General features: G+C 41.3%; 1 protein-coding gene across 1 annotated transcript in view; it reads left to right on the forward strand.

The window, feature by feature from the left end:
* Positions 1-27,719, forward strand: part of LOC140196676 (uncharacterized) — a 150,813-nt gene that overhangs the window by 100,337 nt on the left and 22,757 nt on the right. The window contains exons 23-25 of the mRNA XM_072256282.1: positions 3,626-3,811; positions 9,586-9,630; positions 26,860-26,994. Coding sequence (XP_072112383.1) covers positions 3,626-3,811; positions 9,586-9,630; positions 26,860-26,994 — 366 coding nt within the window. The remainder of the gene's footprint in view (positions 1-3,625; positions 3,812-9,585; positions 9,631-26,859; positions 26,995-27,719) is intronic.

Here is a 27,719-nt window from a genome sequence, read left to right on the forward strand (position 1 = left end):
AATAATTAATACTTTGATGTGACTAACAGGGTATTAGCTTGAAAGGAACACCAGCCTCCGCATCCAGCACATAATTCTCTGGAACTTCTGCCATCTCTAACGGGATCCCACCACCAAGCATATCTTTTCCTCCCCCCACAGTCTGCTTTCTGCAGGATCGCTCCCTACATGGTTCCCTTGTCCATTTGTCCCTCCCCACTGATCTCCCTCCTGGCACTTGTCCTTGCAAGCAGAACAAGTGCTATACCTGCCCCTACACCTCTTCCCTCAGTACCATTCAGGAACCCAAATAGTCCTTTCAGGTGAGGCAACACTTCACCTGTGAGTCTGTTGGGGTCATCTGTTGTTTCTGGTGTAAATTGGGAGACCACTTCGCTGAGCACCTTGCCAGAAGAAGTGGGATCTCCCAGTGGCCACCCATTTTAATTCCACTTCCCATTCCCATTCCGATATGTCAATCAGTGGCCTCCTCTACTCCTGTGATGAAGTTACACACACGTTGGAGGAACAACACCTTATATTCCTTCTGGGTAGTCTCCCAACCTGATGGCATGAACATCGATTTCTTGAACTTCAGGTAATGTCCTCCCCCTCACCATTCCCCATCTCTTTTCCCTCTCTCACCTTATCCCTTTGCCCGCCCATTGCCTCCCTCTGGTGCTTCTCCCCCCTTTTCTTACTTCCATGGCCTTCTGCCCTCTCCTATCAGATTCCCCCTTCTCCAGCCCTGTATCTCTTTCACCTATCAACTTCCCAGCTCTTTACTTCACCCCCCCCCCCGGCTTCACCTATCACCTTGTGTTTCTTTCACACCTCCCCCCACCTTTTAAATCTACTCCTCATCTTTTTTTTCTCCAGTCCTGCGAAAGAGTCTCAGCCCAAAACGTCGACTGTACTTTTTTCCATTGATGCTGCCTGGCCTGCTGAGTTCCTCTGGCATTTGTGTGAGTTGTTTGGGTTTCCAGCACTGTAATTTTTCTTTTGTTCATGAAGAGTTCACATTCTGTCAGAAGTGTAGCGACTTCAGCATTCAGTGCATTGTAGCAGTGAGGCAGAGACAGAAGGTAAAAGCAGAGCTGTTCATCTTGAAGAGTACCTTTAGGATTTCTGTACATAGCCAGACATCCTACCTAGTCTGTAGTCATGTTTATTTGCAATGAATTCCTGATAAGAAACATTAGTCTCATTATGTTCTTCCCAAGCTTTGTGCTGTGCTTTAAATTGTTCTCACCATTAAGAACTGCAACAAACTATTAAGAATTTAAATAGCTCAAAATCCAATTTAAGTTATACATGAAATGACTAAGCATCCTGCCAAGGTCTGAAGGAGTAATGCAAAGCTATCATGGGCCATATTCTCACCTGGCATGTCTCCATTGGAGAATGTTGGCCTAAGACAATGACCTAGAGGTCAGAACACTAACCATTGTCAGAGGCATTCTCATGTATTTGGTTAAGATATTGCCAGGCCAAAGGTGCCCTAATTCCAAAGCAGTCCCTAATCTAGGTTGACAAGGCATAATCAACAGGATATTTGATTGATATTTGAATGTTGTTTTAATACGCCCACCTGTAAGTGGATCTGCAGACAGAACATTATTCCTAGATTCTGATTGGAAAAGTGTAGATTAGAAAATAAATGAGACTCCATATCTCCTTATTTTCTAGAATATCTAGGATAGCTAATATTATTAGGAAAGGAATTATTAAGCAATGAGTAGTAGTGTGGTATTTTGCCTCTTAAATATCAAAAAGAAGCAACCAAAGGGAATGAGTACTGTACCAATAAGGGGCTTCATATGTATGATATCACCTTCATGTGACATGAAGGATTTCAATACTATTCTGTTGGCATCTTTCATTCTCTGAACTCTGTCTCATTGTTTGCAGTGAGACCTCTAAAGTTTCAACAGCTCTAATTTTAATCAAACCAACTGCCTTCAAACTGTGGTCTATAGTGCAGTTCTCCCCAGTAGGAAATTATCATCTTTCAATAAGGAGTTGCTCAACAGTGCTCAGACACAGCAGGTCTAACAGTCTGATTCCATCCCCATGTCTCTATGACAACCAGCATCAACATTGTATCAGTTTCAAAAAAGGATTCATCTTGATGAATGGTTGCCTGTATGTCATCTTCCTGTTTGTACTGTTCACCTCAGGTTATCCTAAATTACAATATAGACAGAAACTCAATTTTTCTCATTTCCAGATTTTTGCAAATAGCCTTAGATCTGATAACAAATCTCTTTGCAATTACAAACCACTCTTCTCTATTTAAAACTTCATGATTTTAAACACCTCTATAAATCGGCTCTTAACAATCTCTGCTATAAGAACAACTCTATTCTTCCATTGTCTCCATATATCTGAAGTCCTACTTCTCTGGTGTCTTTTTAGTAATTCCTGTATGAGGTTTTAATAGCCTTCTGTCTTGCTCTGTCATCTTCAGATATTGGCATGCCACCATTGTGTCATACACTGGGTATACTGGATTCTTACTCTGTATTTGGTTGGGTGCTTCACAGTATAATATAGTCAGATGATACTGGTTATTTTTAAGCACTGGTCCACTGTCTGCACATAGGTCAAGAACCCACTGTGCAAAGGTGGCTTCTACTAGGCAAGTAGGTAATATAAACTGGTGGTGACCTTATTACATTGTATATTCTGTGAGATGATTATGGTCAATCACATGGCTTGATATCTGTTAACCAGCTATAGTCGTGCAGTTACAATCAATACTGTGACCATTTTGGGGCCCCTTATCTAAGAAAGGATGTGCTAACATTGGAGGGGGTTCAAAAGAGGTTCACAAAGATTGAAAGGCTTATCATATGAGGAGCATCTGATGGCTCTGGGCCTATACTCACTGAAATTTGAAAGAATGAGAGGTAACCTCATTGAAAACTATTGATTGTTGAAAGGCCCAAATAGAGTACATGTGGAGAGGATGGTTGCCTGCAGTGGGAAAAATCTAGGACCAGAGGGCACAGCCTCAGAACAGAACATTTAGAACAGAGATGATGAAGAATTTCTTTAGCCAGAGGGTGGTGAGTCTGTAATATTCGTTGCCACAGGTGAGTGTGGAGCCCAGATCTTTGAGTATGTTTAAGACTGAAGTTGATAGATTCTTTATAAGCCAGGGGTGAAAGGTTACAGGGAGGAGGCAGGAGAATGGGGTTTGGAGGGAAATGGGTCAGCTGTGATGACATGGCGCAACAGACATGATGGGCCCAAAATGGCCGAATTTTGCTCCAATGGCTTATGGTCTTATGCCATATTATGAGTGCTGTAAATATTGTGAACACACTAAATATAAATCTGCAGGTTTCTCTGTTCTTTAAAATTGTGCTAGGTGTTTCATAATGAAGCACCTTACCCCTCTGCTAAAAAAGGAAACTTCTATACTGTACTTCTCTGCATTAAGTTGTATCTGCCATATGTGTGTATGCACATTTCACTACAGTGCTCTAGAAGTCTATCATTCTCCCGATTGCATGCTACAGTACATTTTAAAGTTTGTGGCATCTGCAACTTTTAAAGGACGCTTTATTTGCCAGTTCATTAATATATATTATAAATATTATTGTCATTTAAGTTAAATAGTTTTCTTCATATGTTTCAGGTCATATTGGAAGATCTTGACTTAAATGTGCCATTTCAAGTCAGTGTCCAGACAGTTGGAGTCAATGGGCTGGTTTCTGAGAAGGTTCAGGTCCCATTTCTGAATTGTCCGCCACACAGAGTTTTATCAGGACAGTCCTGTCTTGCACCGTCCAATCAGGCCACTGAGGGGTCTGATCTACCAGAGGTACAAAGCACGCACTCACTCAAGTGGAACATGGTACAATGTGAACCAAATGTCATAACCTGACACAAAATTATCTATCCTCGGTCTATTGGACCTCATTTAGTGCAGAGGATGCACTCCCAAGAACTTAAGCGGGAATGGTATCTGCACTAAAGGGAGTTACTCCAACATTATCTACACAAGGGTGATGCTGTTCGGGATACTGATGTAAATCTCTTACTCAGGTGCTTCTACAGCAAATAACTCAGTTAAGCAAAGGCCAATGAGAGCTGGTGTTATCCTAGTTGGAGCAAATTGTGATGTGGTCACAATACTAGGAAAGAGCAGCAGGTCGAGGCCACTTGCCCTCTTGTGCCTGCTCAGCCATTCAATATGATCATGACTGATCTGCTCCAGGCCACAACTCCCCTTGTGTGGGACTCAGTGCCGTCCCTGGCTGGCACAGTAAGTCTGAGCCATTGCTGGGGACTGCAATCAATGTTCCCTCTAGAGGATGACAACCTGTGCGCGCATTTTAATTTCTTTTGTGTGCTAGTAGTAAAAGATGTGTGGCGGATGGAGAATTTGCAGGTGGGAAGAAGTGGAGTGATATTTGGAAACTTTACTTTTTAAAGCGTCATTTCGATAAACAAGAGTGAAAACGATCACACCCGGAGGGGTTCAAAGTTCTTATTGACAGTGTTTTGCTAGCTTTTAAAATGAATACCTCTATATATAAAATTCAGTGCGCACATATTGTCACTGGGCAAAAAATAGCACGGCACAAGATTTTTGTGTACACTGGTCATTACAAATTTGAGGGAACATTGCTGGCAACGCCAGCTCCACATCTTGACTGACCTGTAAGAAAAACTGTAATCTGACTGTTTGGGCTGTCAACAGTGCCCACCAATTGCCCACACTCACTGTGCCAAAGCCCCTTCTCTCAGTGCTGAGCAGCATCACTGCTCATTTTGGTCCACCTAACACCAGATCTCACAGGTAGTCTCTTCATGCTGAGCCACAGATGAATCTTCATTACAGGAGCAACCTCGCAGGGATTTATAGCACAGTGGTGTGCCGTCTGAGCAGATTTTTAAAAAGATTATCTACCTATGAATGTTCAGAATCCAATGCCATAACAATTAAGTCTTCTGTGGAATAGTTCTTAAAGGAATAGTGATTGTCAGATGGCCTCTAAAGACAGTTTACAATGCTAGAGTGTTATGGTAATATAGCAGCAACCATATCCAGTAATGGACTTGTCTTTTTCCATTTCATGGTAATATTGAAAAAAGTGGATTTGTGAATCTAAGTTACAGGAAAGTTTGAAACTTTGCTCATCTTGCAAGCAAGCTTTGCCGTTTCAGGCATTGTGGGCCTGAAGGTAGATTAGTCCCCTGGTCCTGATGGAATGCACCCCAGGGTACTGAAAGAAATGGTGGAAGTTATAGTCAAGGCCTGGATGATAATTTACCAAAATTCTCTGGACTCTGCACAGGTCACAGCAGATTTGAAGACGGTGAATGTTATGCCACTGTTCAAAAAAGGATATAGGCAAAAGGCAGGTAACTATAGGCCAGTTAGTTTAACATCAGAAGTTGGGAAAATGCTTGAAGCTGTCTTTAAAGAAGAAATAGGGAGACATATGGAAGGAAATGGATCCAGCAGGCAGACACAGCATGGATTCAGCAAAGGCAGGTCCTGTTTGACAAAATTACTGGAGTTCTTTGAGGATATAATGAGCACAGTGGATAGAGAGGAACAGATGGACGTTATTTACTTGGATTTCTAGAAAGCATTCGATAAGGTGCCGCATAAAAGACTTATCCATGAGATAAAGATGCATAGAGTTGGGGGTGATGGATATGGGACTGGTTAACTAATAGAGAGCAGAGAGTTGGGATACATGGGTGTTTCTCTGGTTGGCAATCAGTGGTGAGCGGTGTGCCGCAGGGGTCAGTGCTGGGCCCGCAACTGTTCATGAAATACATTAATAATATGGAATAGGGGACCGAGTGTAGTGTATCTAAGTTTGCTGATGATACTAAATTGAGTGGAAATCCAAACTGTGCAGAAGCTACAGAGAGTCTGCAGAGAGATATGGATAGGTTAAGTGAGTGGGCAAGGTTCCGGTAGATGGAGTACAATGTTGGTAAATGTGAGATCATCTGCTTTGGAAGAAAAAATGGAAGAGCAGATATTATTTAAATGGTAAAAGACTGCAGCATGTTGCTGTGCAGAGGGACTTGGGAGTGCTTGTGAATGAATCACAAAAGGTAGGTTTTCAGGTGCAGCAGGCTATCAAGAAGGCAAATGGGATGTAGGCCTTCATTGCGAGGGACTGAATTTAAGAGCAGGGAGGTTATGCTGCAACTGTACAGGATACTGGTGAGGCTGCACCTGGAGTACTGCATGCATTTTTGGTCTCCATACTTGAGGAAGGATAGACTGGCTTTCGAGGTGGTGCAGAGGACGTTCACCCGGTTGATTCCAGAGATGAGGGGTTTAGACAATGTGGAGAGATTGAGTCACCTGGGACTGTACTCACTGGAATTCAGAAGAATGAGAGGAGATCTTACAGAAGCATATAAAATTATGAAAGGGATAGATAAGATAGAGGCAGGAAAGTTGTTTCCACTGATAGGTGAGACTAGAATTAGGGAACATAGTCTCAAGATTCGGGGGAGTATATTTAGGATGGAGATGAGGAGGAACTGCTTTTCCCAGAGAGTAGTGAAATTGTGTCATTCTCTCCCCAAGGAAGCAGTGGAGGCTACCTCAGTAAATATATTTCAGATGAGGTTGGATAGACTTTTGTATAGTAGGGGAATTAAGGGTTATGGGGAAAAGGTGGGTAGGTGCAGATGAGTTCATGGCCAGATCAGCCATGATCTTGTTTTATAGTGGAGCAGGCTCAACGGGCCAGGTGGCCTACTCCTGCTCCTATTTATTATGTACTTATGTTCAGCTACTGCTGTATTATTAGAGAGTCAATCAGTCATAGAGTCACACAGCCAAACTGGTCCATGCTGATCAAGATTCCCATCTGAGCTCGTACTATTTGCCTGTATTTGTCCATAATTTCTCCTACCCATGTACTTGTACAAGTACCTTTTGAAAGTTGTTAAGGTATGGTACCTGACTCAACCACTTCCTCTGACAAGTTGTTCCATATACCTACCGTGACCCATTAAATCTCTCTTCTCTCAGCTTAAGCACATGCTCTCTCTAGTTTTTGATTCCATAACCCCTGGAAAATAACACTGTGCATTGACCCTATCTATGCCTGTCATGATTTTATACAACTGTATAAGGTCGTCCCTTATTACCGTGTGCTCCAGTGAAAAAGTCTCAATCTATCCAACCTTCCATCTAGCTCAGACCCTCAAGTCCTGGCAACATCCTCGTAAATGTCCTATGCACTCTTTCCAACTTAATATCATCTTTCCTATAGGAGGACAATCATAACTTGACCACAATTTACAAATTTGTGTAACTGCAACATAACATCCCAACTTCTATACTTATTGACCTGACTGATGAAGGACAGCACACCCTAACTTTGTAATAATAATATTGAAGTCATAACTTCGCTGGTGTTGAACCTTCAGCAATTGTGACCAAACTAGGAAAGAGATAAAATAATAAAGCAATGGTTATAGAGCAGAGATTGGGATTCAAATATAATGCTGGTTAATATGGGCTTGGGCATTCATTGGCCTCAGAATTGAAATATCCAGCAACAAACAAGAGAAAATCTGCGGATGCTGGACATCCAAGCAACACACACAAAATGCTGGAGGGACTCAGCAGGCCAGGCAGCATCTATGGAAAACAGTACAGTTGATGTTTTGGGCCGAGACTCTTCATCAGGACTGGAAAAAAAGATGACGAGTCAGAGTTAGAAAGTTGGGGGAGGGGAGAAAAAACTACAATGTGATAGGTGAAAGAGTTACAGGGCTGGAGAAAGGGGAGTCTGATAGGAGAGGATAGAAGGCCATGGAAGAAAGAAAAGGAGAAGGAATACTCCAGGGAAACAATGGATAGGCAAGGAGATAAGGTGTAAGAGGAAAAGGGAATAGGGAATGATGAGGTGTAGGCCCATTACCGGAAGTTCAAGAAATTGGTGTTTGTGCCATCAGGTTGGAGGCTATCCAGATGGAATATAAGGTGTTGCTCTTCCAAGCTGTGTGTGGCCTCATTACGACAGTAGAGGAGGCCATAACTAACATGTCGGAATACGAATGGAAAGTGGAATTAAAATTGGTGGCCACTGGGAGTTCCCACTTTTTCTGGCAGACAGAGCGTATGTGCTCAGCCAAGCGGTCTCCCAATCTATTTTGAATCTCACTGATATTCAGGAGACAACACCAAGAGCACTGGATACAATAAACAACCCCAAAGACTCACAGGTGAAGTATCGCCTCACCTGGAAGGACTATTTAGGGCCCTGAATGGTAGTGAGGGAGGAGGTGTAGGGGCAGGTGTAGGATAAATGCCAGAAGGGAGATCGGTGGGGAGGGACGAATAGACAAGGGAGTCGTGTAGGGAACAATCCCTGTGAAAAGCAGAAAGTGGGGAGGGAAATATAGAAGTCTAATGCCATCATTTATTGTCTTCAGTTTCTCATTTCTGTTATGTATTCTTCTACTGTAACACTGATCTCCTTTCCCATTTCTGCTTTGTGGCCTCATTTCAAATTTGTCTGCTGCAAATAGATGGATAAGATTTCATTACAGATGTTTTTTATTTCTTCATTCATTATTTTTCTTCCCTCCACTGTTTAAAATGCAGTTCTCAGTAACGCATAAAGACAGTAAAGAGAACAGACTTTTATCAAGATATAGAATCAGTACCAAAATAATGAAGGGCAAAAATACTGCTGGGAGCATTTTAATTGCCTCTGAATATTAATCAATTGGACAGAGTATAGATCAGAATATTAAATGAGTAATATAGTAAAACTTAAAGTTGTTAGAAGACTATTTCTCTGAGCATTTTAAGATAGTACATCATTTATAGTTGCCTTTAATCTTATCTGTAGTACTTGAAGGGGTAATCTTAAAGAAAGAATTGCAGACCTATAAAACTTCATTGCAGCTTTCAAGGAATACTCAATGTGCTCCTTGCAGAATAAAGTACTTTGAAATATGAATGCTGTGCAGACTAGAAACAGCAGTGAAGCAGATGAATTGAGAGAAAATGTCACAATTTCTCTCGGTATCCTGGTGGCACCATCTTTAACCTTGCTGCAGCTGCCCCTGTGCTGAAGAATGACTCCTCTGGGAGTCCAGTGTGGCTGCACAGAGGTTTCCCAGTACAGACTGACAAATTTATTCTCTGACCCTCCACTGGTATAAAATTGCACATATACAGCAGTTCCCATTCCAGTCGATGGAAATATTGTTTGTGAAGGATAAAGGGAAGTAGGTACCTCACTGTTAGTTATTTTCAATGTTTTAAATTTTTATGTATTTGAGATTTAAATAAATAGTTAATGCTTCATTTTTTACTGCTCTAAGTGTTGCTTTTGTGAGTGTTAAATATATTTGCATTCAATCAGAGAACAGTGTTGAAAGCAGTGAGCCTGGGCATGGTGTCTCAGTGAGTACACAGGTTCTGTCCTGCTTTAAGAGCTGGGTCCCAGGCTCACAATGGAAGACTGGCCTAAGGGGAACGCTTGAACAAAAGCATGGCCCAGGCCGGGAGACGATGCTTTTGGGCCGATGGAAGATCTAACTCATTGATTGACTCAAAGCTAATGGAATAACTTTTATTTATTTTCCTTTTAGGAAACTAGATTCACATTCCTGCCATTACAGTCTAAATGGAGAAAGGTAAGACTAAATTAAGCACTTAAATTTATGTTCTCAATAAGCAATTTATCCAGCACAGTGGAACTCTTGGGCTGGAGTCACTAGATCCCAGAGATCCCACTGAGGGATCGGAATGGAAATCTGAAACATAAATAGAAATCACTATCAATTTACCGATATTTAGTCCTGACTGAATCTGTTGGTCCAGAGAATAAAGCTTTGGGTGGCATAGTGGTGCAGCTACTAAATCTGCTGTCCCATAGCAGACTTCTGATGCTATGTGTGGAGTTTACACATTCTTCCTGTTACCATATGGCTTCTCTAGCACATCCCAAAATGTGTGTGTGGTAGGTTAATTAGTCACTACATACTACCCCTTGTATGTAGAATTGGGGTGAGGGGAATGTACAGATTAGAATGAGATTAATGTAAAAATGATGCTTGGCTGTGTCGCAGTTAGGAAGTCCATTTTGGTTTCTGTGTCATGGAGTTAGTTAATAACTAGAACATTATTCAGATTACCACGATGTCCCAGGAGCTGAGGAGGAGGAAATCTGTCATCCCCAACAGTACAGCAGGTGTAAACTCTGAATCTCTGGTGTTCCTTTTTGGGAGCTAGTTGCCTGGTAGTTCTTATGTTCAACCATCCAATCCTGAGTAATAATGTGGTCTTGAAAATGATTTTTTGTTGTTAGGTTTTATCATGCACCTGCGAACTGTAGTACCGGTAATTAATCAATGTCAGACATGACCTCTTGCAAGTCTGAGCAAGCGCCATGGCTGTAGTAATTTCTCAGAAGCATGCACTACAAAGAAGTGATTCTCACATTGTTAATCAGACCGATAATGTACTGAAAATCCAAAATAAAATGCAGATGCTGGAAATATGAAATAAAAACAGGAATGTTAGAAATACTCAGCAGGCCAGGGAGCAGGGTCAACTAATAATATGTTGAATTTTTATCATACTTTGTTTTTTTTATATTCCCATTATTAGATTATCAAAATGATAATCAAATCATCTTCTGTGCTAGTTGTCAGTTCTGTTCTGCTCTTTTCCACTGATGCTCAAGCTATTTTGAATCTTCTAATTGTCCAGTAAAACTGTTCATGTTTTACTGGACAGTTAGCAGAGTCAAAATGATCCTTGCTCTATTGTGTTTTCAAAGCTTCTTCTTTTGCAGATTAATTAATGCTTTTACTGTTGTTATTGGTGCTTGACATCATTTTGATGTTTGTGACATTATGTAGTCTCGTCACAAGGGATATCTGAAAATTAATGGCCACGTGATTAATCAGAACTTTTTAATGTTTATTAGAGATTAATAGGTGGGTACTCTATCAAGACAGTATTCAAACAAAAGGTATATGTTCATCTACATTTAGCAGCTGCTTTCTTCAACTAATGAAACAGCTTTGACAGATACTGTCTTTGTATATCGAGTAGTAGTCATAATAACAAAGAACATTAGGAGTTAGTGCAGTTTTGTCTTTCAAAGAAAGACAAACCTCCTCTCCCCTTCATCAAAGTGCCATCACTACATGACACAGTCTGCAAAGGGATTTGGATAAAAATCTGGCCTCAGTGTTTGACTGGGAAGGTGCTTTGCTTTCTGTGATATATAACAGGATTTTGTCAAAAGTGTCCTTCATATTTTTGTTCTGAATTCTTTGTGCTGTTTATAGAGACCATGGCATAGAACTGCACCCAGTGCACATCTTGACTTCAATACCATTGGGTGCCCACCAACCAAGCCAATGAACTAAGCTGAAAGTCACTAAAAAACAGATGCCGAAATCTGAAATAAAAAGACAAAATGCTGGAAATACTCAGCAGGTCAGGCAGCATTTGTTGAAAGAGGAATAAATTTAGCGTAACACCTTGAAGAGCCTTTATCAGAACTAGAATGGTGAGGAAACAAATTGATTTTAAGTTTGTTGATGGATTGTTGAGAGAAGTTCTGCGGAAGGTAAACAAATAAAATGTGGTAACAAGTGTCAAGTGCAGATCAAGCTGTTGCTGAGATTTGCAACAAAAAGGAGGGTGTGAAAATGCCCAGGGTGACAGGCTGTTAATGTGGAGAGAGAAAAACAATAAAGGCAGTATATTTGCTCAGCCCACTCATTCGCTAGCAGTTTAATTTTTTGCTCCACATTCTAGCTTCTGAAGTTTCTTGTGTCTCCAAGGTAATGGTGCAATTGGGTAACGTATCTGATGCAAATATATTAAACTGCTTATCTGAAATTATTGATTGCTGAAGATAACAGGATACTCAGATGGATGATGAGGCACTGTTGTATAGATTTATGTTGGGCCTTGTTGAAACAGCAGTAGGCAAACAGATGAACCAATGTAGGAGTGGGATAGAGAAGTAAAGTGGCCACATAATCAGTGGTCTCCTGCACTGTTCCAATGAGGGTTAATGTAAGCTTGAGGAATAACACATCGTCTTCCGTCTGCACACATTGCAACCTTAAGAACTTGATATCTAATTTAGATAACTTGCTGCTTTTGATTTAATCAGGATTGCCCTGTTCTACAGTGTGGTCATCTATCATCTTCTGATTGTTTGTTATGATTATCCATCTGTATCTATATGGCTATCCAGTTGTACTTGTTGTTACGTACGCCGTAACTGGGTTGCCAAACCAGCAGAAATGGAACGCTCATTGGAATCTGTGATTACTAGGAACTAATGAAGTTTTATTAAAGAAATAAGTAATACAGTACACTAATCGCAGGGATATAACTGTAACAGGTTAGCAATGATCCTACACACATATACACAGAAATAGGGTAATAGGAATCAACCAAGCTCTATCGCAGTCTAGGGTTAAAATGATTAGTCTTAAGTGAAGCAGTTCAGTTCAGTTTAGTGCAGTTCGAAGTAATCGCTGTTGTTGTACCGTTGGGGAGAGAGAGAGAGTGAGAGACGCAGTTGGTTTCGGGCAGAACTTTTGATGTCTTCTGATCCCGCTGTGGTCACCGACTGTGACCCCTCCGTTCCGGATACAATCGTTCTTCCGCGGTGAACCTGGCACCCAGGCAAGGGCGGACACACACCCTAGGTTCCCACCGATCGTACCTTTACACCCTGTGAGCCTCTTGACCGATTCCCGTGAACCGGTCCTCCAAACTCTCACTAACTTGTGGGGGCACACTGCTCTTTCCAGGGTCTCGTGGTGTGTCGTGCCTTAGCAAACCTGCTCTTTTTATCCCCCTGCTGGAGTATCACCTGTCCATCAAACTTCAAATAGTTCAGGTTCAAAGCAAACGGTCTGTCAATATCTGAATTGTGTTTCTTTCTCGCTAATCTCTCTCTTCTCTCTTATTAGCATTTTGAATGTTTCTCCATTGTCTTCCGTTATCTCTCTCATTAGCATCATCCGTCCGGTAGTTCTGCTTGGCGTCACACATGACATTGTATTCTGGGCATTTTTCAGCATTCTCTTTTTAGTTTTGGATCCCAGTAGCAGCAAAGAGCTGCTTTTCACAACATTAGTGTGCACTTTGCCTCCTCTCAATCTAACAGCCCCTCGTTAATCTGTCATCCATGTAGCTTTGTAAACAGTGGAATCATCTCAGCAGCTTTACAATATCACAGACATTCCTTTGGTCTAACCATCCCCACATGCAAATTAAAACTAACCTGGGTTCACAGTATCCCAGGGTCTTCTCCCTGAAATGATAACTCTTTTTTTTCCAATGCTGTCTGAGATTTGGAAGGCACAGTAACACGCACAAAATGTTTAAGGAACTCAGCAGGTTAGGAGGGAAATAAACAGTCAACATTTTGGGTGTCTTTCGAAGACACAGAGTGTTCAGAAAAAAATAAGCTGAGAATTCTAAAATAGTTGTGTTGTTAGAGCCAGTGTGAAGTAGCTAAGATATAAAACACATCAAAGTAACATAAGGAAATAGAAAAGTATTTAATATAGAATCAAAAAAATGGCATGATTGGAGGTAGGTTGGTCCATTGAAGACAAAAGGAGGTGTTGAGGCCAATCCCATTCTTCACCTGTCGATTGTAGGTTATGCGATATTAAATGCTTTTTCAGATACTTGTTAAATGTGATGAGGATTTTAGTCTGTACTGGCCTTTCTGGTATTGAGTTCCAGACCCACAGCATTCTTCAGGTGAAAAAGAAGTCCTTAATTTCACTTTAATTGATCTACCAGTCATGTTATTGTCGTCCTGCCAAATTCCAACCCCACCACCCCCAATCACACGTTCAGTTCTTAACGTATCTGTGAAGGAAAATAGGTCCTTCCTATGTGAACTGTCCAAACCTTTAACGGTCTTGTATGCATTGATTACATTTCCCTCAGCCCATTGGGTTGCAAAGAGGAAAAACCAAACAAATTCATCTTCCTCATCCGTAAACTTCTGCGATGATATTAAAACCTTGCCTTAAAAACAATGCAACAACAATCCATCAGTTAAAAAAAACCTGAAGCATTTTTAATTTTGCTCTCAAATGCATTGGCCTTGATGGTGGTTAACCTCTTGAAATTATTTTAACATACTAGTAGAAGATGAAGCCCCACCCACTCCTCTATCCCTTTGCAATCTAATCGACATGCAGTATCTGAGCAAGTCGTTGAGAATCTCTGAGCCTGGAATTCCTGCTCCTGATTGATAGCTGAGATCAAGATTCTGATGATGGATTCAAATCAATTGTGCAAGACCAGAGATTTCTTCAGACTTCAGAGAAGGATCATAGGAGAAGACTGGACTTTAACTACAAGGAATGGGATGAAAAGAGTCCGGACAGATAACCCTGCCACAGAAAGAGTGAACAAAAGGACTGGGTATTCGGTCCTTAAGATAAAAAATACTAGAGCAGTCACTTAAATGGGCAAAAGGGTTATTGTATCCATGGGAACAGATTATGGGGAAATGGGGACATTTTCCACCTTATGTCAAATGGAACAGGATTGGTGGTGAGAAATCTCACAATGAAAGAGTTAAAAGAAGAGATCTGATTCCCAACATGGAATCTACTGAGAAAATTGGCTGAGGAATCAACTTCTAATTAACAATTATGATTTTGTAATAATTTATTGATATTCTTCAAATAAATTTGATAGGCTCAAAACTAGCCAGTTTTAGGTTGTCCAGTTTGTTGGTACTAATTTAGATCCAATAGTTTTACCCCATTTAGAAAGGTGGATGCTGGCCAGCCACACTAGCAGGACACAAGAGCATACATTTGAATGTTATAGATGCAAGGCATATCAAATAATTATCAGAATACCTAATGGTTATTTCAGGCCTGGGTCTCCTTTTACAGTTTTCTGGGCATTTATTTTGTGTCTGGAAAGCAGGCACTCTGCCGGCAGATTTTTAGACCATTAAATCTCCTGTGCTTTCTTGGTCCTTATCTTCACTGCAATTTATTATCACACTTCAATGTTAAGAAGAATGTGAGGCTGCTTGTTAACTGGCTTCTCTATTGGTGCCATGTGACTATTTCTGAATCCCAAAATGAATGGTACATCAGTGTTGCCATGGTAATTGAGTAACTCACTGTTTAGACTTTTCTCTTTGAAATAGTCATTTGACAGATATCTATTTTTGTCATTTGTATGTGAGCAAGTTAATTGGTAGATCTGCTTTCTGGAGCTGTTCAATTTAAATTGGTTCAAAATACAAATGTATTTCAGAGAACTTATTGATATTAATTCAGTCCTTTACATGCAATATATGTTATATAATCAGAATAACACAGCAATTATATATCAGCTTATTTTAATTTGCATCTTTATGCCTGCAAAAGCAACCAAAAGGAGACATTTTTTAGTTTTTTTGACCTTTGGGGTAATTTTTTTCTATGGAATTTGTAGGGTAGTGAAACATCAGATGACCTAGTTATTTTATTATTTTTGATTATTCTGTAGGAACAGATAAAAAGCAAAATGGAGTGAAGATCATCTGAAGTAATATAAGACCCTAAGGCAGGAGCAGATTTAGGCCATTCAGCCAATAAGTCTGCACTGCCATTCCATCAAGGCTGATTTATTATCCCTCTCAACCTCATTCTTCTGCCTTCTCCCTGTAACCTTTGATACCCTTACTCACCAATAACTTATCAATCTCTGCTTTAAATATACCCAATGACTTGGCCTCCATAGCCATCAATGGTAATGAATTCCACAGATTCATCAGCCTCTGGCTAAAGAAATTCCTCTTCAACTCTGTTCTAAAGGGATGTCCTTCTATTCTAAGGCTGTGCTGTCTGGTCCTGGACTCACCTGCATTCTCTGTATGTCCACTTTATCTAGGCAAATCAATACTTACAACACTCCAAGTGCAATCTGACTAAAGTTTTTATAAAGCTTCGGCATTACATCTTTGTTTTTATATTCTAGTTCTCTCGAAAAGAATGCCAACAGGGAGTCCTGCATGAGGACTCCCAAGTTGTTTTTGCACCTCGGATTTTTGAAATTTTTCCCCATTTAGAAAATAATCTACGCCTCTATACAGTAGCTCTAAAATACTTGGTAATGTGTAATAAAAGATGAAAATAGAATATAGCATTCTGATTGTAAATGATAAAATTCCCATTTGTGAGAGCCGGGTGATTTTTCCAGTGGGGTTGTCATGTTCTGCCAATATGTAGCTCTTTTCTGTGGGACTAATTAAGGACACAATAAGAAGAGCATGATCTGAAGATTGTAATGGCAGAACCTCTTTAATGTGAGCATTCGTATGTGTGTGACCCAACCAGATTTACTATCTGTTCAGTGGGAGTCCCAGTCACAGAAGCAGAAGCAGGTTTAAAATCATACGTCATTAAAATGTGTTCTTGCATCACAGTGCAAGAAATTACATAAAAATTACTATAAGTTGTAAAAATAATTAAATAGTGCAAAAGACAAATAACATTGCGATGTTCTTAAATATGAGTGGAGGGAAGAAACTGTTCTGAAAACATTGAAGTGCGGCTGTCCAGGCTATTGGACCTCCTGCCTGATGGAAATAGGGCTGGAGATTTTTAATCTTATTTATTTATTGAGATACGGCTTAGAATAGGCCCTTCTGGCCCTTTCAGCCACGCCACCCAGCACTCCCCTGATTTAATCCAAGCCTAGTCACGGGACAATTTACAGTTACCAATTATCCTACAAACTGATCTTTAGACTGTGGGAGGACCCACGCGGTCATGAGGAGTACGCCTTACAGGCGGCATCAGGAATTGAACCCGGGTCATCTGTACTGTAAGGCGTTGTGCGAGCCACTATGCTACTGTGCCACCCCAGATAGGTAAGGCATATGGTGGACATAGGGTCTCCAGAGGAATTCAGGCTGATGAATGTGGAAATTCAAGCTTTGGAGGTAACTTTAGGGCAAGAAAAATAGACTTATTCATAATTTTAAAATATATACAAAAGAAAGAAGCACTACTGAAAAAACCCTTTACATTCTTGGTCAGTCCATTATGTAATATAAAGTTTAAGGAGAGAGGAAACACACAAACTAACATAGTTCCATTGATGTGATGTGGCCCCTAAGGTGATAGCCGTTTCATAGTTTTTGGAACTTCCCACCCAACTCTTGCCCCTCCTTGTGCAGTAGTAGAAGGGGCAGGAGGAGCCTATACAGTGGTCCTTCCCCTCAGAGCCTTAGTTTTGGCTGCACTGAGCTTCAGTGCATTCCACAGTGCATACAACTGCAGCATGGACTGAGCAAGTCTACTATGACATTTCCCTCCAGATATCCTGCTATGCTGAAAGACCAACAAGTTTTGGCTGACCAAATAGATCAAACTTCAACAAGCTGATAACCTTCCAGCAACGCTGTCTTGGCAACAGCCTGCAGATCAGAGTGTCCTCTGTTATGCAGCTGCTAGGGATAAACCAGGACTTGGACCCTTGCATCCATCACCACACCCATTTAGCAAATGCTAACCTTGGTCAGTCAACACCTCCCCACTGTTGCACCATAAAGAGTAAGTTTATACTACAGCCTTAAGTAGATACTACATCACTGCGGTAATGGCATCACTGAGCAGTGATACTTCAGTGTTAAATATCGAGACCACACCCCAGTCAGATATCCTGGATCTCCCACTCCCGCCCACACTTATACCCTGACAAATGCCTATTTTGCTATTGTATTAAGCCTGTATATTGAGGCATTATGTTGAATTTTTAAATTTCAACCTGCTCCACTCAATCTTACAGTGGGCATGATAATATTAAAATCCTGATCTCCATCTGTTAATGCCATTTGCTGAAAAGTAGGACAACCTCTGAATTAGTTAATCGTGAGATACTGAAAAAGTTTTTGTTCCTGAGATATGATGCTCATGCAAGTTGATAAGGCTCACTTGATCAGGTGATTAATTTTTCTAATCTATCTCATACAATGAATGCTACCTTAGAGAGATTTAACTGAGGCGATCAAAATCCAAGCAGCTTTTGATAGTTATGCACAGAACTATCAAATCCTAGCAGGCCAGGCAGCATCTGGGGACATTGTTGGGGGGTGGGGTGGGGTGAGAGAGGGGTGATGTGGGAAAAGCATTAGAATCTGCTGTGATGTGATAAGTGGAAGACCCCGGAAGCTGAGAGGAAAGTGGAGCATGGGAGAAAGGAAAAGAGGTGGGGAGGGAAGAGAGGAGTAGTGCGGGAGGGGAATTAATGCAAGGAGAATAAGAGTGATGTTAAATTTCTGCCACCCAACACATTCCTTCCACTGATCACCTCCGAGCTTCTGATACCCCCATCTACCAAGCACACCCCCTCATCTGGATCCACCTAACTCCCGCCAGCCAGCTCTTGCTCCACCCTTCCTTCCAACTTTTTTATACTGGCCATCTCGCCTCTAATTTTTGATCCAGTGGGAGATCCGGACCACGTTGCTGCCATAGATGTTGCCTCACCTGCTGAGTTCCTCCCGTTCTTTGTGTATTGCTCCATACTCCAACATCTGACGTCTTCTGTGTCTCCAGTTTTTGATAGTTATTCTGTGTTTGCTGGCTGAAGGGTCAGTAACAAGGTAAAATAATTCTTCTTTTGCGGCATATTGTTACGATTTTAAACTCATTTCCTGAAAGACTAGTCAAAGCAGATTCCATAATAACATTGAAGTTGAAAATGGATAAATATTTGAAGAGGGAATTCATCAGGGTGATGGGCAATAGGCAAGGAGCTGGGAAGTACAGGAATTGGCTCAGCCTTGAAAGGGTAAATAGTCCCTCCTGTGCTTCATCATAATATGATTCTATAATTCTATAACTGATTTAATAGCATACAATAAGCATAGATATGCTCAGATGTCTCCTAAAAAAACAAACAAAATATTGTATATAAGTTTATGGCCAGCAGTCCAGAAATCGAATAGGTGCAAGCACCAGGCATTTTTAATGTGATAGGGACAGCCTCCCTTGTTACAGGACATTTCCTATTTAAATGTAATACTCAGTCTAGAACTTAATTAATACATTTAACAGTCTACTACCTCTTATACTTTGCAATTTTGTGATTTAAATTCTGATTTTTTTCTCTTTATAAGTTATTTAAATCACTAAGAATCTACAATGTGTTAAGGATGATGACCTAGAAATGTTGTCATGCAATGCAGTGAATTTGAACACTGTATTTCTGGAGGTTTGTTTGCTTACTGTATTTCTGGAGGTTTGTTTAGCATCTTTGATGTGAGTACAACAGAGACTGCTCGGCATCCAGAGTCACTTTGTGCACATATCTGACATCATTTGTGCAAAATTATTCCACTGTTATTCCTTCTGACCATTGATCTAAAACAAGGTAAAGTAATAGCCATGCAGAATGAAGTGTAACAGCTATAGAGAAGAGCATTGCAGGTAAACAATAAGATACAAGATCATAACCAGGTAGATTGTGAGGTCAAGAGTCCAAATTATCTTACGAGGGAATTTCAGTGTTCAGAGTCTGGACTGTGCTCAATCAGCGAACAGGATTTATAAGCAAGAGCAAATCAAGTAAGGCAAGGGCAAGTGGAGTGACCATTGTTGGAGTGGGTCGGTGTTAGAGCTGGGAGGCTTTGGCTTTGGTTCATCAGGCTCGGGTGAGATGAGGCTTGGGTGAGGGAAGTATCCGGTAATTTGCTTATTCTTCATTCCTCTTCTGTTAGGGCACAGTTAATGCAGTGAAAATAGCTCCAGGGGCTGCGTTGTGTTCTTTGTGTGAAAATTGGAAATCCTGGGAGACCTTCGTCCTCCCAGATAACCACATGAGCAGCTCCTCAGAGAACGTGTTAAGGAACTGGAGCTGCAGCTGATTGACCTTCAGTTCATATGAGAGCCTGAAAAATAATAGATAGGAGCTACAGGGAAGTAGTCACCCCTAGGTTGCAGGAGACAGGTGACTGGTTGACTGTCAGGAGGAGAAAAGGAAATGGGCAGTCGTACAGAATACCCTGTGGCCATACCCCTCAATTATAAGATTACCATTTTAGATACTGTTCAGGGGGCAACCTGCTGGGAGTACCACAGCAATTGGGTCTCTGATACTGGAGTCTGGTGCTGTGGCTCAGAAGAGAACAGAGGTGAAGGGGACTACAGTAGTGAGAAGAGATTCCATAGTTGGAGGAATGGAGGCAAGATCATATGGACATGATAGAGACATTTGAATGGTACGTTGCCCCTCAGGTGCCAGGGTCAGGGATGTCTCGGATCGGATCCATGGCATTCTAAAGGGGTAGGGTGAGCAGCCAGAAGTCTTGGCACAAATGTCGTAGGAAAGGCGAGGAGGTCCTGAAGAGAGATTTCAGGTCCTGAAGGTTTTAGGGAGCTAGGTAGAAAGCTGGAAAGCAGGGCCCGCAGGCTAGTAATCTCTGGATCGCTGCCTGTGCCACGCGCCAGTGACAGTAAGAATAAGAGTTTTTGGCAGGTAAGTGCATGGCTGAGGAACTGGTGCAGGGGACAAGGGTTCAGATTTCTGGATCATTGGGATCTATTTTGGGTAAGGTACGACCTGTACAAAAAGGTTACACCTGACCCCAGTGGGGGGTGGGGGGGGAACCAATATCCTTGCAGGCAGGTTTGCTAGAGCTGTTTGGGAGGGTTTAAACTAATTTGGCAGGAGGATGGGAGTCCGAGTGATAGGGCTGACGATGAGGCAGCTGGTTTACAGAGGCAGTGTGTAGTAAGGCTGCTAGCAAGGACAGGCTAATGATAGGGCAAAATTGCAGTCAATGGGATGACTGGCAATGTAAAAGCAGGACAAACTGGAAAAGGGTGATGAATACTGGACTGAAGGTATTAGATTTAAAGCACACAATATACTGAATAAGGTAGATGAACTTGTAGCACCATTAGTGATTGGAATGTATATTGTGGGCATCACTGTATCATGGCTGAAAAATTATAACTGGGAGCTCTATATCCAAGGATACACATTGTATCGAAAGGACAGGCAGGTAGGCAGAGAGGGTGGTGTGGCTCTTGGTAACAAGTTAAATCAAATCCTTAGAAAGAGGTGAAATAGGATCAGAAAGCGTAAAGCCTTTGTCAGTTGAGCTAAGAAACCGTAAGGGTAAAAAGATGGGTCTCCAAACAGTAGCAAAGATATGGACTACAAATTACAACAGGAGATAGAAAATTCATGTCCAAAGGTCGTGCTACGATAGTCATGGCAGAAATCAATATGCAGGTAGATTGGGATAATCAGCTTGTTGGTGCCTCCTAAGAGGAGAAATTTGTAGAATGCCTTCAGATGACTTTTTAGAGCAGCTCTTGGGTGACCCCAATAGGGGATCAACCATTATGGATTGTGTGTTGTGTAGTGAACCAGAATTGTAGAGCTGAAGTTAAAAGGAACTCTTGGGGGACAGTGATCATAATTTAATAGGATTCACCCTACAATTTGAGAGGGTGAAGCTAAAGTCAGATATATCAGTATCACAGTGGAGTAAAACGAATTTCAGAGGCATGAGAGGGGAGCTGGCCAAAGTTCATTGGAAGGAGACACTGGCAAGGATGATGGCAGAACAGCAATGGCTGGGATTTCTGGGAGTAATCCAGAAGCTGCAGGAAAGATACATCCCAAAGAAGAAGTATCCTAAAGACAGGATGAGTCAACCATGGCTGACAAAGGAAGTCAAAGCCAACATAAAAACCAAGGCGAGGGGATATAACAGAGCAAAAATTACTGTGAAGTTACAGGATTGGGAAGCTTTTAAAATCCAACAGAAGGCAACTAAAAAATTCATAAAATGGGGAAAATAGAATACAAAGGTAAGCTTGCCAATAATGTTAATAAGGATACCAAAAATTTCTTCAGATATATAAAGAGTAAAAGAATGAAAGAGTGAGAGTAGATAGCTGGAAGATAATGCTGGAGAGGTAGTAATGGGGGGAAAACTGAATAAGTGTTTTGCATCCGTCTTCACTGTGTAAGACACGAGCAGTATGCCGGAAATTCGGTTGTCTCAGGGGTAGAAGTGAGTAAAGTGAGACGGTGGTTGGGAAGTTGAAAGGTCTGATTGTAGAAAAATCACGTGGACTAGATGGTCTACACTCCAGGGTTTTGAAAGAGATGGCTGAAGAGATTGTGGAGACATTAGTAATGATCTTTCAAGAATCAATACATTCTGGTGTGGTTCTGGAGGAATGTAAAATTGCAAATGCCACTCCACACTTCAAGAAGGGGGAGAAGCAAAAGAAAGGAGATTATAGGCCAGTTAGTCTGACCTCAGTGCCTTTGGAGTTGACTGTTAAGGATGTGATTTCAGGGGACTTGGAGGCACATGATAAAATAGATGGAAGTCGGCATGGTTACCTTAAGGGAAAACCTTGCCTGACAAATCTGTTGGAATTCTTTGGAGAAATAACAAGCAGGAGAGACAAAAGTGAGTCAATAGATGTTGTGTACTTGTATTTTCAGAAGGTGCCACTTATGAGGCTGCATAACATGGTATTTACAGGAAGTATGGTTGCATGGATGGAGCATTGGCTGATCAGCAGGAGGCAAGGAGTAAGAATAAAGGGAGGGTTTTCTGGTTGGCTGCCGATAACTAGCGGTGTTCCACAGGAGTCTGTGTTGGGACCACTTCTTTTTATGTTATATGTCAGTGATTCAGATTACAGAATTGATGGCTTTGAGGCCAATATTGTGGACCATACAAAGATAAGTGGAGGGGCATGTAGTGTTGAGGAACCAGGCAAACTGCAGTAGGACTTCGACAGATGAGGAGAATGGGCAGTGATGTGGCAGATGGAATACAGTGTCAGGAAGTGCATGGTCATGCACTCCAGTAGAAGAAATAAAAGTGTTGTCTATGTTCTCAATGAAGAGAAAATTTGAAAATCTGAGGTGCAAAGGAACTTGGGAGTCCTCGTGCAGGATTCTCTAAAGGTTGTGTTGGCAATGAGGAAAGCAAATGCAATGCTAGCATTCATTTCAAGAAGACCAGAATATAAATGCAAGGATGTAATGAGGCTTTATAAAGCACTGATGAGGCCTCTCTTGGAGTATCGTGAGCAGTTTTGGTCCCCTTATCTAAGAAAGGATGTGCAGACATTAGAGAGGGTTCAAAAGAGGTTCACAAAAATGATTCTGGCATTGAAAGGACTGTCATATGAGGAGCATTTGATGGCTGTGGGCCTGTTCACTAGAATTCAGAAGAATGGGGGTGGGGGGCTCATCGAAACCTATCGAATGTGAAACGCCTCGATAGAATGGATATGGAGAGGATGTTTCCTATGGTGGGGAAGTCTAAGACCAGAGGACACAGTCTCAGAATAGAGGGGTGTCCAATTAGAACAGAGATGAGGAGGAATTTCTTTAGCCAGAGAGTGGTGAATCTATGGAACTCGTTGCCAGAGGTGGCTGTGGAGGTCAACACATTGGATAAATTTAAGGCAAAGTTTGATAGGTGCTTGATTAGTCAGGGCATTAGGGATATGGGGAGAAGGAAATGGATTAACCATAATGAAATGGAGGAGTAGCTTCAATGCTCCAAATGGCCTGAGTCTGCTCCTGTATCTTATGGCCTGAAGGAGTGATTTAATAGTGTTTAACAGCAGTGTAGAAGCTGTCCTTGGACTGGTGGCATGCCCTTTCAGGCTACCTTGTACATTGAAGCGTGCTTTTACTGCAGAGTTGGCACGTTATTTTGCATAATAAGTTCAACAGTGTAAAGATATCATGTAATCAAAATAATTGCTGTTCATTAAGTAGTGAGCCATGCCCTTGTTTGAAGCACTGTTAATTATGAAATGGTGGACTGAGCACAGGATATATATTCTAATATTGGTTCTACAGGATATATATTCTAATATGTGTAACACTGTGGCAGAAGGTATCTTTTAGATGAGACATTACTCATCTGGTTTTTCAATCAGACACTACAGATTTCATGCAACTACACTGAAGAGTAGAAGGGGAGTTAAAATTTAGCTCAAAGCCAGCAGTTCTTACTCATAGAAACATAGAAAATAGGTGCAGGAGTAGGCCATTCGGCCCTTCGAGCCTGCACCGCCATTCAGTATAATCATGGCTAATCATCCAACTCAGAACCCTGTACCTGCCTTCTCTTCATACCCCCGATCCCTTTAGCCACAAGGGCCATATCTAACTCCTTCTTAAATATAGCCAATGAACTGGCCTCAACTGTTTCCTGTGGCAGAGAATTCCACAGATTCACCACTCTCTGTGTGAAGAAGTTTTTCCTCATCTCGGCCCTAAAAGACTTCCCCTTTATCCTTAAACTGTGACCCCTCTTTCTGGACTTCCCCAACATTGGGAACAATCTTCCTGTATCTAGCCTGTCCAATCGCTTTAGAATTTTATACATTTCAATAAGACCCCCCCCCCCCAATCTTCTAAATTCCAGCCAGTATAAGCCTAGTCGATTCAGTCTTTCATCATATGAAAGTCCTGCAATCCCAGGAATCAAGCTGGTGAACCTTCTTTGTACTCCCCCTATGGCAAGAATGTCTTTCCTCAGATTAGGGGACCAAAACTGCACACGATACTCCAGGTGTGGTCTCACCAAGGCCTTGTACAACTGCAGTAGTACCTCCCTGCTCCTGTACTCGAATCCTCTTGCTATGAATGCCAGCATACCATTCGCCTTTTTCACCACCTGCTGTACCTGCATGTCCACTTTCAATGACTGGTGTACAATGACACACAGATCTCGTTGCACCTCCCCTTTTCCTAATCGGCCACCATTCAGATAATAATCTGTTTTCCTGTTTTTGCCAACAAAGTGGATAACCTCACATTTATCCACATTAAATTGCATCTGCCATGAATTTGCCCACTCACCTAACCTATCCAAGTCACTCTGCATCCTCCTAGCATCCTCCTCACAGCTAACACTGCCGCTCAGCTTCGTGTCATCCGCAAACTTGGAGATGCTGCATTTAATTCCCTCGTCTAAGTCATTAATATATATTGTAAACAACTGGGGTCCCAGCACTGAGCCTTGCGGTACCCCACTAGTCACTGCCTGCCATTCTGAAAAGGTCCCGTTTATTCCCATTCTTTGCTTCCTGTCTGCCAACCAATTCTCTATCCACATCAATACCATACTCCCAATACCATGTGCTTTAAGTTTGCACACTAATCTCCTGTGTGGGACCTTGTCAAAAGCCTTTTGAAAATCCAAATATACCACATCCACTGGTTCTCCCCTATCCACTCTACTAGTTACATCCTCAAAAAATTCTATGAGATTTGTCAGACATGATTTTCCTTTCACAAATCCATGCTGACTTTGTCCGATGATTTCACCGCTTTCCAAATGTGCTGTTATCACATCTTTGATAACTGACTCTAGCATTTTCCCCACCACCGATGTCAGGCTAACCGGTCTATAATTCCCCGGTTTCTCTCTCCCTCCTTTCTTAAAAAGTGGGGTTACATTAGCCACCTTCCAATCCTCAGGAACTAATCAAGAATCTAAAGAGTTTTGAAAAATTATCACTAATGCATCCACTATTTCTTGGGCTACTCCTTTAAGCACTCTGGGATGCAGACTATCTGGCCCTGGGGATTTATCTGCCTTTAATCCCTTCAATTTACCTAACACCACTCCCCTACTAACATGTATTTCCCTCAGTTCCTCCATCTCACTGGACCCTCGGTCCCCTACTATTTCTGGAAGATAATTTATGTCCTCCTTAGTGAAGACAGAACCAAAGTAGTTATTCAATTGTTCTGCCATGTCCTTGTTCCCCATGATCAATTCACCTGTTTCTGACTGTAAAGGGCCTACATTTGTCTAACCAATCTTTTTCTTTTTACATATCTATAAAAGCTTTTACAGTCAGTTTTTATGTTCCCTGCCAGCTTTCTCTCATAATCTTTTTTCCCTTTCCTAATTAAGCCCTTTGTCCTCCTCTGCTGGACTCTGAATTTCTCCCAGTCCTCAGGTGTGCTGCCTTTTCTGGCTAATTTGTATGTTTCTTCTTTGGAATTGATACTATCCCTAATTTCCCTTGTCAGCTACCTTCCCTGGTTTATTCTTTTGCCAAACTGGGATGAACAATTGTTGTAGTTCATCCATGCGATCTTTAAATGCTTGCCATTGCATATCCACCGTCAACCCTTTAAGTATCATTTGCCAGTCTATCTTAGCTATTTCACGTCTCATACCTTCAAAGTTACCCTTTTTTAAGTTCAGAACCTTCGTTTTTGAATTAACTATGTCACTCTCCATCTTAATGAAGAATTCCACCATATTATGGTCACTCTTACCCAAGGGACCTCGCACGACAAGATTGCTAACTGAACCTACCTCATTGCTCAATACCCAGTCTAGAGTGGCCTGCTCTCTAGTTGGTTTCTCAACATGTTGGTTCAGAAAACCATCCCGCATACATTCCAAGAAATCCTCTTCCTCAGCACCCTTACCAATTTGATTCACCCAATCTATATGTAGATTGAAGTCACCCATTATAACTGCTGTTCCTTTATTGCATGCATTTCTAATTTCTCATTCAGTATTACTGAAGGAAACAAATTAATTCATCATAATTAAATTGTTGAACACAAAATTTCCTACCTGATCATGGTGTTTTAACTTCACAGCTACTTGATGTAGCAATGTAAGGCACTTTGGCAGATAGTGAAAAGTGTGACTTCTCTTATAACATATATCTATACTCAGAGTTCTTGAATGTTTCATCTATGCCGGGCATTTCATAACCTCATTATCTCAGGATTTTTCCATTATAATGCACATCTATATTTTTGAATAAATCCTGAGAAATTAGTGAATATAACTCACAAGTTTCATTTCTGTTTTTCAGTTCATTGCTGTTTATGACTATAATCCATTGCAAGACAGCCCCAATATTCATCCAAGCCAGGAACTGGCTTTTAAAGAAGGGGATACTATTTGGGTGTATGGAAAGCAAAGCAGAGGTGGCTTCTGTGAAGCAGAGGTAAGCAACTTATTTTACTTTGAGGTTTCATTGTATATCACCCAGAAACTTCAGATTTAATGTAAGAGGGTCTATAAAAGAGTTGCAGAGTTCAGAGATTGATACAGTATATGAAGAATAGCAAACAAAACAGAGTATGTGGTTGACATAGCCTGCATTGCGCAAGAGAGTGTATTTATTTAATTAGAGATACAGAGTGGAACAGGCCCTTCTGGTTCAACGAGCTGCACTGCCCAGACTCTTTACAGTGTCACGTGATCGGCAACAATGAATATATCAATCGAGTCAGGTTTTATAAAAACAGTCAAGCATTTATTCAACTCTGCTCAATATAAAAAAACAAACAAAAATCTTAACTGGGAGTAAACTGCTATGCGGCCATTTAACAAACTGTCACTCAGTACTAGTTCTTAAAGCGATAAATGTGAAAACAGTTCTTAAAATGGTAAATTCAAAGACAGTTCTTAGAATGGTAAATTCAAAAGCCCAAGAGATTTATACAGTCAATTAAGAGGTACTTTCCTGAAGTAAAGAATTCCTCGACGACACGAAGTCACTGCTGATCCCAGCCGGAACCTGCCTTGTCCGCAGGATTCATGACGACGAAAATAAAATGGTTTAAAGGCACTGACCTTTCTCTCTGGGTACTAGATACTGCACAGCCTTTTCTGCTGCTTTTAGCAGAGGCTATCTCATGCAGATCACTCTTTCTTGAACGAATTCAA

The sequence above is a fragment of the Mobula birostris genome, chromosome 4, assembly GCF_030028105.1.
Source record: "Mobula birostris isolate sMobBir1 chromosome 4, sMobBir1.hap1, whole genome shotgun sequence".
Classification (NCBI taxonomy): Eukaryota; Metazoa; Chordata; class Chondrichthyes; order Myliobatiformes; family Myliobatidae; genus Mobula; species Mobula birostris.